Source organism: Microcebus murinus, chromosome 14 (assembly GCF_040939455.1).
Source record: "Microcebus murinus isolate Inina chromosome 14, M.murinus_Inina_mat1.0, whole genome shotgun sequence".
NCBI classification, from domain to species: Eukaryota; Metazoa; Chordata; class Mammalia; order Primates; family Cheirogaleidae; genus Microcebus; species Microcebus murinus.
Window position 1 is genome coordinate 55,284,682 of NC_134117.1, and position 12,030 is coordinate 55,296,711.

General features: G+C 41.7%; 3 protein-coding genes across 4 annotated transcripts in view; 1 reads left to right on the forward strand and 2 right to left on the reverse strand.

The window, feature by feature from the left end:
• Positions 1 to 1,714, forward strand: part of FAM149B1 (family with sequence similarity 149 member B1) — a 54,029-nt gene extending 52,315 nt beyond the window's left edge. The window contains exon 14 of one of the 2 annotated variants that reach the window (XM_020280428.2): positions 662 to 1,714. In XM_020280428.2, the coding sequence (XP_020136017.1) occupies positions 662 to 735 (74 nt within the window). In that variant the 3' untranslated portion in view covers positions 736 to 1,714. The remainder of the gene's footprint in view (positions 1 to 661) is intronic. The other variant, XM_076010092.1, reaches the window with a different exon arrangement.
• A 997-nt stretch (positions 1,715 to 2,711) lies between these two features.
• DNAJC9 (DnaJ heat shock protein family (Hsp40) member C9) lies at positions 2,712 to 7,683 on the reverse strand. The gene is made up of 5 exons (XM_012762524.3): positions 7,365 to 7,683; positions 7,048 to 7,188; positions 6,279 to 6,533; positions 3,616 to 3,702; positions 2,712 to 3,283 (listed from the first exon to the last, which is right to left on the reverse strand). Exons 1-5 carry the CDS (start codon positions 7,542 to 7,544, stop codon positions 3,164 to 3,166), a joined length of 783 nt encoding a protein of 260 aa, XP_012617978.1. The 5' UTR covers positions 7,545 to 7,683; the 3' UTR covers positions 2,712 to 3,163.
• Positions 7,684 to 10,394: 2,711 nt separating this feature from the next.
• Positions 10,395 to 12,010, reverse strand: MRPS16 (mitochondrial ribosomal protein S16). The gene is made up of 3 exons (XM_012762519.3): positions 11,832 to 12,010; positions 11,109 to 11,369; positions 10,395 to 10,637 (listed from the first exon to the last, which is right to left on the reverse strand). The coding sequence occupies exons 1-3, from the start codon at positions 11,842 to 11,844 to the stop codon at positions 10,504 to 10,506; spliced, it is 408 nt and encodes a 135-aa protein (XP_012617973.1). The 5' UTR covers positions 11,845 to 12,010; the 3' UTR covers positions 10,395 to 10,503.
• Between the last annotated feature and the right edge of the window lie 20 nt (positions 12,011 to 12,030).

The window sequence follows — 12,030 nt, forward strand, 5'->3', positions numbered from 1 at the left end:
GAAACATTGCTGCCTCTGAGCTAGTGTCAGCCACACCGACAGTCAAGTGTAACTAATGTAACATTTAGGTGGGTAACTAATGTAACATTTAGGTGAGTGAAACATCTTAGTCCTTTTTTTTTTAGACAGGGTCTTACTCTGCCACCTGGGCTAGAATGCAGTGGTGCGATTGTAACTCACTGCAACCTCAAACTCCTAAGTTCAAGTGAGCCTCCTGCCTCAGCATCCCAAGTAGCTGGGACTACAAGTGGCCAGCTAATTTTTCTATTTTTTTGTAGAAACGAGTTCTTGCTATGTTACCCAGACTGGTTTTGAACTCCTGGCCTGAAGCAAGTGATCCTTCCACCTCAGCCTCCCAAAGTGCTAGGATTGTAAGCGTGAGCCACACCTGGCCCTTAGTCCTTTTCAGTTAGTGGGTTTTTCTCCAACATTAGGTTACTGCTTTTTGTATCTACAGAATACAAGTTTTTTATTTCTACAGGATAAAATATATAAACATGTTTTCTATTGCCTTGGTAAATATATACTGTACCACTTACCCAGTCTCCAAATTTAAAGTGTAACAGATAATTGGATCAAAAAAGCCCTGAGATATGAACTTGGAGTTACCAAATCTAGACTTCTACTAATGTTACTCTATGATGTCATCTGTGTTTAACAGGTCCTCAGTTACATGGGTCTACAAAATCTCAAAGCAGAGGTGGACCAGTCCCTAGAACCAGGCAGGGACCATAGGGCAATGAGAAGAATGCATCAGGCTGCAGGGAACACGTGGGAAGATTTCATGAATCAGTGTTCAGTCATGGAGTGATGCAGAACTTGTTTGTATACAAGATCAACTTGAAACCATCTTCATGAAGAGTTATTTGGTACAACTGACTGTGAAAAACACAACAGAGTATCCGCCAAAAATTACATGGATACTGTGTTTCTATCTCCAGTTAACTGTCTTCTTGCAGCATAAATGAACCCATTCTACTGGACAGTAAAGTTTGTACCCAAAGATGTAACAATGAATAATACCCAAATCACTGCTCATGTTGTCTGTTAAGAATGATCAGTTCAATTATTATAGGTTTCTATGATATTACAACATACATGAAAAGCAGCAAATGATTGTTTGATAACATTATTGGCTTTAAAATACTTCCACTTGTATTAATTTCTAGAGAGTTGTACTAAGATCTAAGTCATTTTTAAGAGATAGTGCTTTCAAAAATCCGACCTACTCATTAGATGTCATTCCATAGCTTTCTCTTTAGATGTCCAATCCTATCAGCAGATTAAAATGTAAGGGGTAATTAAAGACATAAATGTTAAGCACTGGTGTAAAGTAACTTATGTAATAAATCATATTGCATATTTTTTTCAGATAGGACAACTCAACCTTTACAATGCCTGTTTGATATCAGGTTTTGCTTATTTTCTCTAAAAAGTATTTTTCTGGTCATATTTTTTTCCCCAAATATTAAACTCACCTTGCCAGATTTTCTCCTATAGCTCTAAGAAAGTCAATTAAAAAATAATTTGTAGGGCCTATTAGTGAGCCACCAAAGTACAATTCCTTAAAAATTTATGAAACCCTGGCAGTTAGTCCAGCAAAAACATATCCTAAAAGCAGCAGAATTAGAGGGTCAGCATTCTGATTTTACCACAGGGTAGAATCAGTAGTACCTGAGGGTACTCATGAATGCAGCAATGGTTTTAACTATGGCTTAAATTTATTTTATTTAAATTTCATTGAATACTAATCTTGATTATCATACCAATTTTAGATGTAATTGTTAATTTTCAGAGTGGATGAATTCAAATGATCATAAATTGGGATAACTTTTTATCATACCAAGGTGTTCTTATGCTATCATACAAAGATGCTTTAGACAACTCACATTAAATTATATTTTTAATACAATTAAGGAGTATTTTTTAACCTGCTTGTAATCACAAACTGAAATGTATCATGTGCTTACCTTAGATAAATTATGATACATAAAGCTCAACAGCAAGAGAAAGTTTGTTTTATGCATCTAGTATGTTGAATATATTAGCCCACAAATTAAAGGTTTTAAGTTGAACAGTCCCTAAAAAAATTCCTGTATAGTCTAATGAACATATACCACCTCATCTAAGTGAAAATCTCTGTATTGTTCTCACAAACCAATACCGTAAGTGTAATATAACAAATGACTGGATTAGTATGGTTTGCCTTTCAAAATTAAATAGTCAGAAAGGGGCCTCTAAGAAGCCATTTAGCCTAATTCCCTCACCCTTTGTGTGTGTGTGTATTCACTCAAAATGAGTGCAAATTTTTTTCTTTTACAAAAACAATGGACATATTTAAGGTATACAATCTGATGCATTTGGATCTCACTCTTATTTATAAGTGAGGAAACACATTTAGGCAAGCTCAGTGACCTGACCAAGGACATTCAACAGTTAGAGGCAAGACTATAACGCACATTTCTTTATGCTACTTAAACTGGGCTGTCTATTATAACACTGACTAGGACTACTTTTTTTCCCCTTCTTCTCTTTCCTAAAGAACATATTCTTTTTCTAGATCACATTTTAAATGATCACTGGGATCATTTAAAAAGCCCCTAGATGTAACGATCATTTTCTTATTTAATCATATACACATCTTAGAAAAATGCTTGAAGTAATTTGAACACCTATTTTTCCCATACTTCAAACAGATTACAGAACCTGACTGAATAAAACAAAAAAAGAAAGATCTATTCAGGATTATTAAGACAAAGGTAAATTGGCAGTTATTTGGAAGACAGCTGTTCACCAAAGTGTTTTAGCTAGGCAGAGTATCAATTCTAATATATATGCACATCACAGAAAACAGTAGGGAGACACCCCCGTTCTAAACAGAGTTCCATGTACAGAAGATCCAAGATCCAAGGAAGCAGGTCCTGTCATGAATTATACTGCTCTTCCAATTATCGCCACCAAATTCCTTCACAAGAGACTTACATAATGTCAGGTGATTTCTAGGAAATACTAAAATCAGGTTGAGAGATTCTTCTTGATTTAGTCAATCTGAATAATTTAGGCTGGGAAGACAACTCCTCCAAGGGTTGGGTTGACTTTTGCCCACACCTTGCCTACAACGGAACCAATTAACACCTAAGGTCCTTTGAAGAGAAAAATTCCATTATTTTTTTTCTTTCTTGAGAGCCGTTTTTTTCCCTCCTCCTTTGGAAGGTTTGCAGTACTTTGCTTCCATCTGAGCCAGAAAATTGTCCATTTCCTTTTGCCGATCCTTTTGTCTGCTCTGTTTGAGAAGTTAAAACATGAGCTTTCAAACCACAGAAACAGAAAGTACTTAGTGGTTGCCAGGGGCTGGGAGAAAGGGAGAATAGAGAATGACTACTGATGGGTATGAGGTTTCTTTTTGGAGTGGTAAAATGTTCTAGAATTAGTGTTGATGGTTGTGAATATATTAAAACCCACTGAATTATACTCTTTAAAAGGACATATAGATGGTATGTAAGTTACATCTTAAAAGAAAACAAAATACCCATACTACCACACATACACTCCAAAGAAAATATTAGCAGTAGGAATCAGAGCATGAGAGAAGTAGTGACAACCTGCCAAGTTTACCTGAATGACTGCTTTCAAGTTATCTACTCCTTCATCGAGCCCCAACTCCTTCCTGCTAATTTCTGCTTCTCTGGCCTCTTCCTGAGCCTGAAACAGAGACTCACATGAGACTCCATGGCAACTAGGAAATGCTTAAAATACATCCTCTTTCCCCAAAACAAATTTATGATAAGACAGTTTCAATTTGAGGATTATATGAATAGACAAAATGAATAAAATTACATAAATTATGTCATTCATTAAAGGGCAACATTCCTGTGAGCAAGCAGTAGATCCTCTGAGATTCCAGTAAGCAACTCTTGTTTTATCCCCATGTCTAGTTGCTAGAGATAGCAAGTACTTTGGTACTTATAAACCACATGGTGACAGAAAATCAAAATATGCTGGGAGAGCTAGGAAAGGTCACCTAACCAAGGATGTCCTCCAGGCAGTTCAGATTCCTCCTCTGCAAACTGAATTCACTACATGGGACTGATGGCAGTCTTGGGAACACGCCTAGCTTAAAAGGATTTTTTGAGTAGGCAGAAGAAACAACAGTAATAAATTCAGTTTTAACCTTTGTTTACCTCATTTCAAAGCCACTTTCATTTGTTGAATTTTCCTAGAGCATTGTTCCCAAAATACGAGAACACCTTAGGGCAACAATTATAAGAGGCCCCGACCCCTTGCAAATTTTCTAAGTGGCAATGAATGCAAATAATTCTGGGAATGATGATACTTTAGGACTTCTTTATACCAATAAAGAGACACAGTTTCCTTGTATTCAAATTATCTCTTTAAATTCACCGTCCCTTCCAAGTTTGCCAGACTCTCAAAACTATGCCATTTCTCCCTCAAACTACAGGGAAGTTTCTCAAGCTAACAGCCTATTGTTGAATGCAGTTGTGCTCAGTTTCACCTGAGAAAATGATTTAACAACTTAGGATAAACTGTCAGCTTGAGTCTAAGCAGATGTAGCCTATGAACCAAAATGATGATCTTGTATGCATTCCACTTCTCCCCTCAGTTCAACGCCGAGGTGGCATGGCCTTGTAGGCAAAACAGGTCCTTTAAATTTTCACCAAACCAAAAAGGCCAGTTTACTCTATGCGTGCCTCATTTACCTAAAAACTGCAGACCTCTCCCACCCCCTAGTTCAGCCACATAAAATTAAGGCACCTCAAACACACACTAGCGATCCAAAATCTTAAATTGTCTTCTCTCCTTGGAGCTCTTATTATGAAAGCCAAGTTGAGAATGGTTACTTTGGCACAAGTCCAAGGCAACTTTCCCAAAAGACCAGAGACACAAATGTTTACTACCTTGAATACACTCCTTCCCTGAACTCTGTCACCTTTCCTCTGCCATCACCCCACCCTTCCCCACTCCCCCAGTTTATTTTTTTCAGATATTCTCCTTTATTCTCATATTTGTACTATGTAGCTGAAGTAACAAGCTTATAGAGTTTCCTGTGGATTACCTAAGGCTACATAGCAAAGCATTAATTGAGGCAGGGATTAAAACCCAAAGCTTCTGGACTCCTACTTTTTCTTTCCAGGAACTTTACCATTTTTATATAGGAAATGTTAGAGAGGGCTAGGCAACAGGATTCCAGAGTGTGAAGATGGGAACCCACTCTCCCAATTTTATTTGGCCTTGAAAACAGGAGTGCAGAATGGGTGGGTGGAAGAACCTGTTTTACCCGGGATGGTTTTGAGTCCTGTTAATGAGTCAGCCAGCCTTCTAGGATATAGTTACTCCCTCATTCCCCCTGTTTAATATGAGTGTAAAGGACATACAGGTCATAACCCTTGATTCTTGACAATCAAGAAAGTATTCCTTCCTCAAAGTGTAGTCAGAAAGACACCTTCATCAAAATGAGCTAAAATGTTTGTTTAAAAAATATGTTCTGAGGGCCGGGCACAGTGGCTCACGCCTGTAATCACAGCACTCTGGGAGGCCAAGGCGGGTGGATCCTTTGAGCTCAGGAGTTTGAGACCAGCCTGAGCAAGAGCGAGACCCCGTGTCTACTATGAATAGAAAGAAATTAGCTGGATAACTAAAAATATATAAAAAGAAAATTAGCCAGGAATGGTGGCGCATGCCTATAGTCCCAGCTACTCAGGAGACTGAGGCAGGAGGATCGCTTGAGCTCAGGAGTTTGAGGTTGCTGTGAGCTAAGCTGATGCCACAGCACTCTAGCCCGGGCAACAGAATGAGACTCTGTCTCAAAAAACAAACAAACAGACACACACATATATATATATATATATGTTCTGGATCCAACCCCTACACAAGAATCAATCTCTGGGCAAAGGCTCAAGAATCTGCACTTGTAACAAGATAGTCCTTGATGTCTTCACTCCATCCCTCAACTGAGTGAAGACCACGGTCTGTCCTATGTACCCAGACTCCATTACTTTATTTCCTGAGCAATGCCTCTCTACAAAGCTACAAGAATTGGCCCACATGAAAAATAGTTTAGTGTTACTTTAAGATGGTATTAAAAAAAGGGTTTCCCTTGATGAACTGGTATGCCTGTTTTCCTAGATGAGAGATATAGATCAAATTAACCCCAATCCTGACTTCAGTGGTTTTGTGTATACTTCCATTGTTATAAATACCCTCAAATCCTCTTCAGAATCAGTCAAGATATGAATAATCAATAGCATCCCAAATCTTACCCTCCTTTTCCTTGCATTCATCTTTTGTTTTGATTCTCTGACAAAAGCATTATAGGATGGGACCTCTCCGGTGTCAATAGCTTGCTGAATAATATTCCTTATCCTGGGTTCCTCTGTGTACTGCACACAAAGCACAGACTCCATGATCTGATCCATGTCACCCTTGAAATCCAGATATGCCTGTTTAATATCAGCCAGCTCTTCTTCAGAACCTTTGTATGTCTTTTCAAAGGCTTGAATGTCCTCTAGAGATATCTGATAAAAAAAGATATACTTTGAGAGTTTTATTTTAAATAAGAAGTACACTAGTAAAACTAGAGATTTAGAAGTTGAAATGTTTCTCCTTATATACAACAGTTGCTTGAGTGGAAATTGTTGCAAGGAACCAAATTTTCCCATGCCTAAGCTATTCCAGAGTTCTCCCTGGTCCAACCTTCACCATTGCTAAACTGGGGGCCAAGGAAGGAAAATTGAAGTTTCCAAGGGTGGGAAGAGACTGAGATAAACATTGAAGACTTACGTTTAGATATGTAAAATAAAGCATATCCTCTAAGAAAATAAGTTCTCCCTTTTCACTGTAACAATCCCTCTATATGTATCAACAGGAAAACAAAGGCTGTTTCAGTAAGTGTGACTCTATATTTCAAGACCAAACTCAAATTTCTCGTTCATACAAAATTAACACAAAATGCTAGGCCTCAAAGGCACTGAATAAACGTTTGTTGATTGAATAATAGTAAGTCACCAAGAAATCTCCAAAGTTTCCTACCTTTTTAAAGAGTAATCTCCAATATGCCTCCCAATCCCGGTCTTGCGTGAGCATAGCAGAGTCCTCGTCCACTGTTCCCTGTTCATCGTACACTGCTCTCTGTTCTTTGTCACTTAAAACGGAATAGACTTTCCCCAGGATCTGAGGGGAGAGTATCCAAAAGTCACTCCTGCACCTCCCCACCCCACTGAAACCGTGCCTAGAGAATAGAGAAAGCACCAAGCCGAAGTGAGTACACTCCTCGGAGCAGGGCTAGGTGGCTAGAAGACCGGGAGAGGCCGGGGAGGACGGACACGTAGGGGCAGCGCCCTGTATACCTGGAAGCGGCGGGTGGCGTCCTCCTTGTCGCCCTCGCCCACCCGGTCCGGGTGCACCTGCAAGGACACTTTGTGATAGCCCCGTCGGACCTCGCTGTCGGATGCCTCGCGCCGTACGCCTAGCACCCGGTAAAGGTCGACGGTACCGAACACTTCCTCGCATAGCTCCAGCAGCCCCATGCTAGGCTGGGGGCAACCACCACAAAAACAGCCGGTCACAGACGCATAGACTAGAGCTCCGGACGGCTTTTTCCCGCTCAAAAAGCCCAGGGCGCCCGCGTCACAAGAGGGACGGAAGGGGCGGGGCTACGCTGCGCAGCCGCGCTTTACGGCGGCCGTGCAGAAAGGGCGTGGCCAGACTGGCGCCCGCCCAGGTACGCTTTACCTGGAGCGGAGCGGCGCCCCAATCCCACCACACCCTCTCCAGCGCGGCCCTTCCCTAATTCTGAAAATCTGGCATCTTACCAGTTGTCTTACCCCCAGTGTCCCAGGGCAGAAAGCTTAATAATACATGGAACATCCACATATTAGGCTTTTACTAGTTGCTGGCCTTAAAAAAAAAAAAAAAGTAGAAAACGACCAAACATCAGCATTGGGCAATTTCACATGGTTCAACCTAACAGATTTGTTTTTCCAAAGACGATCCTGAAAGCAATAGATAGAGCCCGTATGCCCAGATAATTTTGCAACCTACAGGTTGGGACTGCTGGGGTACTTTCCCTCGAGTCCTGCAGGAAAAAGCCTGCATTGAACAAAAAGCACAAAACACTGGTCTTCTAAAAACTCTTGACACGGCTTATGAATTTGACGTTTATTACAGAATCATCTTCATGCACCTTCCTGCTCCCAAGTCACCTTACACATTGGTGGAGATAATGGCCCAAACCCTCATCTTAATAAAAACAAGCTGCTGAAGCAAAGATTTTCTTTAACGCTTTGTGAAGTTCATAGCTGGGTTAGAGCATGTTGTATCTTAATTGGTAAACAGTGTCAGCTGGAACAAATCATGGAAGACATAAATGGTGAGAAACTTCAGCCTGAAGACGCAAAATAAGACTAAGGCTGGGCCGGGCGCTGTGGCTCACGCCTGTAATCCTAGCTCTTGGGAGGCCGAGGCGGGCGGATTGCTCGAGGTCAGGAGTTCAAAACCAGCCTGAGCGAGACCCCGTCTCTACTATAAATAGAAAGAAATTAATTGGCCAACTGATATATATATATAAAAAAATTAGCCGGGCATGGTGGCGCATGCCTGTAGTCCCAGCTACCCGGGAGGCTGAGGCAGAAGGATCACTCGAGCCCAGGAGTTTGAGGTTGCTGTGAGCTAGGCTGACGCCACGGCACTCACTCTAGCCTGGGCAACAAAGTGAGACTCTGTCCCAAAAAAAAAAAAAAAAAGACTAAGGCTGGAGAAAACTCTGGAAATCAGGGAGAGGACAAGCTCACACAGAAAATATGTTTATATAGATCACAGACAAAGGATAAAACAGAATGCAAAGTGAATACCTGAGTTGGCAGAAATTTAGTGGCTCAAAGTAACATTTTACCTTAACCCATTTCACATCAATTCCCTTCACTGATCTTCACTTTTCAGAATCATTCTGCTCTGCCAGTAAGTTTCTGCAAAGCCTCAAACTTTCAAGGGTATAGTGACATCTTTTAAACCTCCAAGAGTTGTTGGTTTTCAAAGCATTTCTTTTTTCCAGATCCAAGATCAAACCCAGCCAATTCCTGTAGACCTTCCCTGGTTCAAAGTATGCTCAAAGCAAGTTGAGGCCAGCCAGCAACAACCCCAGAGGAGCTTTGATGACCCTAGAATTTGGGGTGGCTAGTAATTGTTCTCAGAACATAAAACCTGGAGAATAAGCTGGTACAGGGCTTTATAACCTCTATAAATTTCCTGTATCTTGGTCTTATGCCAGAATTTGAAGTCTACATTATCCAGAGTGTACGCTAAAACCATGTAAATCACAGTTATGGTTGTAAAATCCTGCAGTTTTGGTGCAGCAATGTGATGTTTTGTTTTGGCATAACCAATCATTTATATTATCAAACTCATGATATCTAAATATGATTCTATGACTGACTTTCTAATTGGACTCTTTAAAATGCCTCAATCTTTGCTCATTTTTCCACCCTACAGACAACATATGTTGGAAAGGGATTTGCAGGTAGGCATATTGCAGTCTGAAGCCAATATCACTGGGAAAATTTCTACCCCTAAGCCTCAGCTTCCCCATAAGTAAAATGGAGATAATCATACTTTCCTTCATGATATCTTATAATCTTCACAAATAACCTTGCATATAAATGGTCTAGGATATACATAGGTGTTTTACAATATTAGCCTTATTCCAGTTTTGTTTTTTTTTTTTGACGCCCAGGCTAGAGTGCCCTGGTGTCAGCCAAGCTCACAACCACCTAAAACTCCTGGGCTCATGTGATTCTCCTGCCTCAGCCACGTGCACCACAACATTTGGTTAATTTTTTCTATTTTTAGCAGAGACATGGTCTCACTCTTGCTCGGGCTGGTCTTGAACTCCTGACCTCAAGCGATCCTCCACCTTGGCCTCCCAGAGTGTTAGGATTACAGGTGTGAGCCACTGTGCTCAGCCCAGTTTCTCATTCTTAAAAGGCAGGATATTATAGTCCAAAAGCAATTTTTATAACGAATCTACCTTTGCAAATTTGAGAATATGTGTTAAATAGGACAATATAAATCTTCCAATTACAAAATCAATAAGCAAGGCAACTGTTCTTACACTTATGGGCTGATCATGAATGATTCAAGAACGATTTGAATATGCCATGAACATTTTGGCTGGGGGCTTTGAAGCAGGACATCTTGGAAGGCAGCAGATTGTAAACTTGTCCAAGAGACTGAGGGCCCAACCCAAAGTCCAATACTCCCACAGTCACTGTCTTTCCCAAGACAAAGGTTGAAAAGCTATTTAGTACCTAGACTCAGCTCTATGTTATATAAGAACAGATCTCTCCCTGGGCCTTGCTCAGACCAGGTCAGAAGAACATGGGTGACTCAAAGAACTCCATTTATTGACCTCCAAATTGAACGATTTTAAGATCCCTGCACAGGTGTTTTAAGAGGACCTTGACCTTATTCCCACGGCTATGATCACTGCAGTCAGCTTGCTTCTGTTGCTGAAGTTTCTGTATTTGTTTTCTGAGAAGCTAAGAGGACTTCACGTGCCCGTTTCCTTCGCAGTCTCTCAGCGTTTGTGATAATCATAGGATGCAAAGGGAAAAAGCCAGAAAGACCTAAAAACAAAAGAATTTTCACTTATTATAACACAGTACAAGCCAGTCTCCTTGGGAACTCTGCCTCACATAACTGAGGTTGTGAGACCTGACTCAGAACATGGAGGTAAACCATGCTCCTCACTTGCCAAACCCTGTACTACTTCCTCTTATCCCCCTAAGAAGACAAGTGGATGATGTCTACTTACTAACACTATTCTCCTTACTTGAAAAAAACTTAAACTGACCAGACAGCCAATCAATCAATACACACTATTCCCATTTTTAGCAAAAAATTCTAGTCATCGAAAAAGTCTCACAAAGGAGTACACCAAAGGACCTCCAGATTCAAATGGCAATTAGATCACAACTTCAGCTCCCATTCAAGTTCTGAGCAGCCTGGAAGGAATGAAAATCATCCTTCATTCTCATTATCCCGGAGCTGATTTCAGTTAAAAACCCCTCAACGAGGTAAGACAAGAGCTGAGTTACCTAGAAGCTTTTCCATGGGCTTTGAGAGGTGGGCCCCACAGCCAATCCAATACCGGATCCTTTCCAAGTTAAGGGCAACGAGTTTTTCTCCATGAGTGTTGGGCAGTGGATCATAGGAACCCAACTGCTCTACAAAACGGCCATCCCTGGGACACTTGTTGTGAGCAGCCACAATGCGATAGAAGGGCCGGTTGGTGCAGCCACCCAGAGCAAGGCGGATGGTTAAGTGGCCTCCGTGGTAGGCCTTGCAGAAGACGGTAGCTGTGGAAAAATCGCTGATTAGTGCACAAGAAATAAGGACGCAAATGGGCAAAATGAGAAAGACGAAACAATACCCCGTTTCCACTTAAATATCCTCACTTCCAATCTATTCTTGTTAATCTGTCTTAGATATTGTCTTCTTTGTGAAACCCCTCTTTATCTACTCCTGCCAGAAATGACCTCCTCCTCATCCCCAAGTCCACTCCGCATAGACCTGCCCTTTACTAGTTCTTTTGACCTTGTGCTGAAGACTTAGTTGTCTCATCTGTAAAAATGAGATGAAGACTTCAGAGAGGATGAAGCGGGAGGGAAAAACTAAAAGAAAGCTCAAACGTAAGGCAGCGGGGCTCTTTCAGGTTCAGGTCGCCTCCAGCACGCCTCCGAGCGCCGCGCCACCCGGTCCCGAATGCCCGAGCCCGCACGAGCGCGCCCGTAAGGTCTCGCGGGGCCGCGATGACTCACTGAGGTGGACCATGGTGCGGCCGGCGTGCGGCTCCTTGGAGCGTCCCGCTGCCTGCACTGGCCGGCCCTACGGCCTCGGCGGGGCGAGGACGCAAACTCCCAAACCCAGACGGTCGGTGCCGCCCGACACCGCACCTAGCCGCGAAGTTGGCCCAGCCCAAAAGCCTCGATCCCGGAAGCGGGTTGTCCACTCGCCCTG

What these genes read in the sequence shown, in the direction of transcription:
- MRPS16 (XM_012762519.3), bottom strand. An exon ending in GCCCATGGAAAAGCTTCTAG is followed by an intron (nt 10,638 to 11,108) that starts GTAACTCAGCTC and finishes TTTTGTTTTTAG; the next exon opens with GTCTTTCTGGCTTTTTCCCT.
- DNAJC9 (XM_012762524.3), bottom strand. Translation starts at nt 7,544, where the DNA reads ATGGGGCTGCTGGAGCTATGCGAGGAAGTGTTCGGTACCGTCGACCTT. An exon ending in ACGCCACCCGCCGCTTCCAG is followed by an intron (nt 7,189 to 7,364) that starts GTATACAGGGCG and finishes CTCTCCCCTCAG; the next exon opens with ATCCTGGGGAAAGTCTATTC. An exon ending in TGAATGCAAGGAAAAGGAGG is followed by an intron (nt 3,703 to 6,278) that starts GTAAGATTTGGG and finishes TCTCTGTTTCAG; the next exon opens with GCTCAGGAAGAGGCCAGAGA.